Source organism: Lissotriton helveticus, chromosome 11 (genome assembly GCF_964261635.1).
Source record: "Lissotriton helveticus chromosome 11, aLisHel1.1, whole genome shotgun sequence".
NCBI lineage: Eukaryota > Metazoa > Chordata > Amphibia > Caudata > Salamandridae > Lissotriton > Lissotriton helveticus.
The window spans coordinates 50,347,313-50,354,399 of record NC_136072.1 but is presented as its reverse complement, the minus strand read 5'-3'; the positions used below and the strand labels follow the sequence as shown (position 1 = coordinate 50,354,399).

The window sequence follows — 7,087 nt, the reverse complement described above, 5'->3', positions numbered from 1 at the left end:
ATTGACTGGTTCTGAGGTGGCTCTCAGCAGATATCAGGTTTCTTAAGGTTCTCCACTGACAGAGAATACCAAGTATGGCGTTCTAATGTGCTTTGTCGAGAACTGTTATTACAGACCGGTAAACGTCCCCTGATGCTTTTATGTTCCCTGTTAGTTCCACAAGGTTCCTTATGCTGAAGGTACCATTTGAGTAATCATTCCAGAAAAAAATGATTTTTCTTTTGCCTTTGCAGTTCTGTTCATCTGAGTAGATAGTGACACAGCCACCTAGCACTATTCAGAGCCACTGCATTGTACTTGTGGCTTAGTTCCTGCGCCTCTTGAAGTCTTTGCAGGTTGATGTTAGTCTGCTGGCCTTATTTACCCCATGGTCTTACGTCACCTAGATACATTTATTAATCATCCTTTGCATTACTGGTGTTTTTTCTGACGAGGTGACCTGTGTTTGGTTTCAGAATCATATCCTTTGTCTTCCATGACATCTGATCTTGTTGGAAATGCTCGCTTGTGTAGGTGGCTTTGAAAGGACATTGAAATAAAATCCCTGACTCATCACTTCCTGCAAACGTCGCAACTTGAGCTTAAAGTGCAAACCCTGCAATGCAAGCTGGTTCAGTGTGTACCGTAATTGTGTAGCAGAGGTGAGGCATCCCAGGTTGTGATCCTTCAGGCATGAACCTTACATTGTCCCCGCTGTTGTTTCGCACCTGGCAAAGAATTGACAGATAACACTCTCTCTGCCTTTTTTCTCAACAAAGTTAATGAGCACTGCGTCCATTTACAGGATCAAGACATATTAGACGTGTTTGTTCTCGACAGGTTACCGGTAGCATCAGTACTCATCTTATTCGTTTAAAGAAAACAGAACTATCAAGGCCAGCCCCATAATGAGGCTTCGGCAGCAAAGAGAATGGGGCTTTTACATTTTGCGCAACATTTGGATAAAACATTATGGGGCCTTATTAGACTGTTGTGGGATGACTGAGGGGTAATCATCGCCAGTTATTAACTCTTCCCAATACTTTGTCAGTTGCTGACACGAGTCCGAACTTGCCACAAAAAAAAGAAAAACCCTCTACACAATGTGGCAAAATGGGCATCCGTCTGTTGCGATTTCCCGTATGCAAGATCCAAGCTTTTTACAAGGGGATAACATAAGATCCTGTTTACGACTGGGATTTAAAATTGAATTCTGTAAATTTGTATTCTAAAGCAATCTTGCTTTTTCCAGACCTGATCATGGTGTACTCTCTGCTGTGGTCCCTCAGACCGCTACAGTAGGTTCAGTGACAATCGCCCAGTGCAAGAAATTTGGAGGGTAGGGAAGTGGAGATGTTTGAAGCATTGCTGCTCTGAAGCTGGTGCCAGAGCCTTAGAGCAAATGGGAAACACGTTTCTCCAGAGGAGTGTACTCTGTTGAAAACGATTTCCTGGGTTCCAAGGTGAAGCATTGCCTACTCTGATGGACCCCAGTTTACTGACTGAAATGAAGCTGGCATCCACTGTGGCATCTCGTTCAGGATCTGAGGGGGGGAACAGTAACACAGTGCACATAATGAAGTACATCCATATCTTTTGCACGCTTCCAGCGTACTGTCGTCAGTAGTTCTTTTTCTAGCGGTAGTTTTCCTTTAGTGCAGACATGTACATCTAATCCACAAGAGCCCTGTTTTGACATGTTTGACGAGCATATGTTGCCTCCTTGTAGGTCTTCTTTAGGCTTCAGTTGTGTACTGCGGAGCACCCCGCCTCCCCCTCCTGTAGCTGCCTGACATGATTCCCAGAGGGTAAGCTCTCCCACTGGGACAGCTTCCTCTTTGAGAATCTCTTAACACTTTGTTCAAGGGGTCAGTCACTGAGTTTGTCAGTAACTTTTCAGTGATTTGCTAATGCAGTTGCAATCCATTGATCTATGCCATTGCAACTCAGCGGTCAGTGACGACTCCCATTCCACGCCCTTGCTCTAGGGAGCGAGCGGGGCAGGCCTTAAAATGATGTAGGCTCTGACAGGTAGCTAGTGTGTATCCATGAAGGTGGAGATATTTGCTTTTATTCCTTTAATCTTTTGATATGCGCAGTGCTGTTGCAGTTTCTCTTATGTCGTCAGAATAGCATCAAGAATGATCGCAAGCACGACCAGGAAGGCATAGACTGAATCTTGTACGGTCGCTCTGAACTTTGTCTCGTGTCAATGGGGTTTAAGCATGTGTGAGTGATGGTTAGTAGCAAACTGCTTATGTTCATACTTACTTGATTATGTCAATCATGAAGACGACAGCACCCTAAAACCTGGGTCATGTCTCTGTGAAAAAAAGAAAGAAAGGCTGTTAGTATATGTCTGTTTGCTCCATGACCAAACATTTTTTAACGCTTCCTCCTTTACTTCCATGACTCAATCGTAGGAGACTGTGAAAAAGGAAAGCTGCCCTTCGCCCTCGCTGACAGACCTATTCAGTATCTCCTGTGCGCTTTCTGCTCCTTTGATCTCCATCCCCAGTAGGATGAACATCAAAGAGCATCAAAAAAGCATCTCCACAGCGGTATGTGGCTTTGGTGTGGTTGGACGCGTCAATGACTAGGCTACCTGTTTCTTCGATTAAGGCGTTTCTACCTTCATTGTGGGTAGACTTGAAGACCGTTTTATAGGTCGAGAACTTGAGCAGTTATGGAATAGTAGGTTTTAGGCTCTCTGGAGAGGGCAGGGCCAATAGGACTGTGGTTGACTACAAGCCTTCCTCCAAGATTTGGCTTTCTGTTAGTGTGTTTTATGCCGTAGCCTGTGCATTGCATATCACGGGTGTGGGTGGAGGTGTATGAGACCAGTTTCAGTGATAAATAATGCATGTACTTTGTGGGGATGATCTCTTCCATGCCATCTGTGTAGCGGCAGCAGATTGAGTGTTAATGAGCGTACTGTATAATGTTTCCGTCTATGCTACTGGCTTTTGTGTGGTGAGAAGGGAGATGTAAAATAGGTAGTTTCGGTTTGGGAGGGGGTGGGACACATCTCTGCAGTTTATTTTTGTGTGTAGGAGTGAGTGAGTGGATGTGCACTGGTTGTGTTTGGGAATCTATCTAATATTGTCATTACGCCGGATGCATTGAGGAGCGTGGGAGTCTTGGTCCTAAATTACTAAGGGGCAGATTTATGTTAACTGGCGCATCCCTGGGGATGCGCCAGTTAATGTGCGCCACAGCTCCGCCACCCATGGTGCGCCGCATTTAGAATGCGGCGCACCATGTGGCAAAAACGGCACAGATGCGTGACGCATCAGTGCCGTAAAGGCGGCGCATTGCTGGAGTTGCGTCGCAAGCGCGACGCAGCTCCAGCAAGGCTTGGGGGTGCCCTATCTGACCAATGCTGCATCAAGACCTACGCCTGCTTCAAGCAGGCGCAGGCTTTTGACGCAGCATTGGCCTGAAAGTGACTGAGTGAAATCTTATAGATTTCACTCAGCCACTTTTGCGAGGCGCACCTGCGCCGGAACGCCCACAAGCGGCGCAGGGCTTTACAACGTGACGCATCTGCCTAGATGCGTCACGTTGTAAATCATTCGTAGGGATGCGACACGTTTACGCCGCCTTGCGTGACGCAACAGCGGCGTAAACGTGGTGCAAGGGCCTCATAAATCTGCCCCCTAGTATTTCAGCTTGGATGGTAGTACTTCCACTGCAGCCAGTTAATTCCAGTGGGTTTGTCCTAAATTAGGGGGGGCTGGTCCTAAATTAGGGGTGGGTTGGTCCTAAATTAGGGGTGGGTTGGTCCTAAATTAGGGTGGGTTGGTTCTAAATTAGGCTTGTGGAATTCAGCCCCATGACGTTTTTTGCTTGAGGGTCAAGAACAACAAGTTTTCATGTTTAATTTGCACTTAGGACAAGTAGGCCCAACCCCCTGCAGCACAACCCCTTTAGCTGCCAGTTCACAGTACCACATTATGGTTCTGTGAAAGAGCATTGTCTGCAGTTAAGGTAAGATTTGTAGATCTATGTTCATGCTGTACAAGTGTCATTACTTGAAATCCTGTATTAGGGAGAGCGCTGTTAGGAAATGCTGTGAGCGTGATGTGTACTACTGTCACAAAAAATGTGTACACTTTTGTAGAGTTTAACATCATGAGGCTACTTATAATTAGGGCTCCCGGCTTTACGGTATTTTTTTTTTTTTTAACATTTCAGTCTGTATTTATCCATATTTATCTTTTGTCCATTTTATCTGTATTTATCCATATTTATTTTGTATGTTGCGTATAAATGAAGGTGTAAAACTGTACATTTCCATATTTATTTAACTGATAGATGCGCATAACTTTGATGTCTATCGTGTTTAATCTATTTAAGCTGTCAAATGTTATATAACCATATAGCCACTGGAAAATACTAGCATTATACCACAAATATATATTGACACATCTGTTACTTAAAGTAATTTCATCCTGGGTTTAATTTCCCATGCTGTCCATCTGTTCAACTGTTGGACTATAATTCATGAAAGACTGCACGGAGAGTCACTTAAAAGCATCACGATTTTCTGTATTTATCCACTTTTAAAAATAAATGCAGACAGAAAACACATTGTTTTCTGTCTGTATTTATCTGTAAAAATCAGTAAAAACTGAAGACAGGGAGCCTTACTTATAATGCTCCCAGAATACTCTCTGATTAGATGCAGAAGCTTGAAAGCAAGACTGATGATTTTTGGTAATAAAATGTACTCACAACTACAACTAATATATATTTATTTTACTAAAAGCAAAAGGTCTCGGTTAAGGCTAGATTTAGTTAATACCCACTTCTAAAAGAAAGTCACAAAAGTGCATCCGTGGTGGTAAATGCCCTTGCATTAGTGCGGATTTGCAATTTTCATTAATTCAGAAGATTGTATCCTAGAACATGATTTTGACCTGCATTTTACCCTGAGCAAATATGCATGTGTGCATTTGCTTATATGAAAAGGTCCTGAGCATTTGCAAGTTCACTTTCCCAACAACCCCTTGTTTCCTGCCTTGAAAAAAGTTTTACTTCTGCCCTTGTAATAAGTAAATTTCCATCCTTTCCCAGTGTGGGAAAAGATTAGAGACGAGTTGGTGAAAAACCTTAAACATGCAACCTTATGGGTGTGCACAGACTCAAAAAGGCGTTCCAACCTTCAAATACCCCTTCCCTCTTCTTCCAACCCCAGTACGTAGATTTGCGGCACAATGGCAAAACCATGAAATTGCTAGAATACAAACCCTGCTATAATCTTACTCCTGGCTTAATCAGAGAGGCTATTAGAGCTCTGATATAACGAGAAGTCCGCCATCATTTGTCACCTCACTGTATCGCACCATAGGGACAAGTGGATTTTCTTTACAGGACAAGTACCTATATGAAGCAAGGACATGGAAGTAGATATTTTATAAAATTCCTTTCCTCTGCCTTAATTTTGAACTATGTGCTAGTTAAATATGTGGCTTATTTAGCAAACGTGAGGCAGCCATCTTTTATACTTGGAAGAGTGGCATCAAAAAGTGCTGTTCGGAAGGCCCTGTGTTGTTTTGTGTAAAGCTTTGCTGTTCTTGTAAAGAGTGGTAATGTACACATTGACCGGCATTATTGTTTGCTTACAGCTCACCAGGAAGCCCAGCGCGCCCAGTTCTACGTGGAAAAGGCAAAGCAGGAGCAGAGACAGAAAATTATTCAGGCAGAAGGAGAAGCTGAATCTGCAAGAATGGTAAAAGGCTATCTGTTAAAATATATAGTACAAATCCAATTTTTACAGGACCTCCCAACAACCCTCTCTGTGCGGGTGCGAGGAACCCATATGTAGGCATTCAGACAAACAGATACCCTGAGGAAATCCCATCGCCACTATGCAATTATGCATCGGATACAATTTTTAGGTTTCGCCTGCACAGCGCTTGCGCTATGCTTGAGAAATCTATTGTTTTTAATGTAAACTTAAAAGGGACTTACATCCCGCCTCCTCTCTTTCCTGGCTTCTCATTGGTTCCTGTGCATGCCACTTACCTTTCCTCCATTTCTGTAGCATATTTTCCTGCATTTACCAATGCTTGTTCCTTGTCTTCTTCTCTTATCTGTTTCCTGCAGCCAAAATACTGTTAACATCTGCTTTGGTGGAACTATGTTTTCATAAAGTTTTGCCTTTTACTCTTGCAGCATATTTATTTAACAATTTATCACCCGACGAGACTAAGTGATTTGCATAGAATCACAGGATGTTGCGCGGCATTGCCGAGATGAGAACGGTGATCCCCAGCACTCGAGTCAGCAGGTCTGGCAAATGCGCCAGAGCCTCTTCCCTCCTGTGTTATCTGTCAGGGAGCTCTTTCCTTCTACCAGACGATGATTGATTAAAACATCTCTTTATTTGTTAAATAGGCGAAACCAATGCATTATCAATGCTTGTTTCTTTTCCGAATAGCTTGGACTCCAGTTGACAAATCTTCACAAAGCTTTCCAAAAAAATGTTCATCTACATCCGCTCCATTCTGGAAAGCTTCAGGGGAGATCTGTGAAGTGGGGGCCTAGAAAAGGGGGTGGGGGTATCAAAAAACACACGTTCCCCTTGCAATTTCCATAGGGAATTTTATGAAGCCCAACCGCCAAAACAGATGAATGCAATGACACCCAATTTGGAAGAAAGCTAGAGCTGTACCCAGATAGCGTGCATTTTGTAATTTTAGTGTAACTGATTTCAGTTGTTTTGGCGAAATGAAGGTTCAAACTGAATAGATACACTAACAGTTGGGCTGAAATTCAAAACATTTAAGCTGTCTGACTTGGCTTTTTGGGAGTGAGAATTCTGATTGGCTGACTGCAACATGAACAGAAATGTTGCAACGGCCGTTACTGGCCTTATGTGGGGGTCCTAGAGGTACAGGGAAAATGAATGACAAAAAAATGGGGTGAGTATCCGTGGGGTGGTTGGCCGCCCAAACCTACACTACGTATGGCTGAAGGTTGTGTGGGGCAGGGGGTGGGGGTTGGCGACCATGGCGGATTGGGTATGATAATAGGATCTTACTTTGCATTAAAAAAAACTTGGAAGTTCACTGAAAAAAGTAAAGGTGAAAGTGTTATTAGG

At 43.4% G+C, this 7,087-nt stretch overlaps 1 protein-coding gene across 1 annotated transcript in view; it reads left to right on the top strand.

Moving 5' to 3' along the window:
* The window catches only part of LOC144791802 (prohibitin-2-like), a 51,334-nt gene that overhangs the window by 28,553 nt on the left and 15,694 nt on the right, over positions 1–7,087 (top strand). The window contains exon 7 of the mRNA XM_078666576.1: positions 5,610–5,713. Coding sequence (XP_078522702.1) covers positions 5,610–5,713 — 104 coding nt within the window. The remainder of the gene's footprint in view (positions 1–5,609; positions 5,714–7,087) is intronic.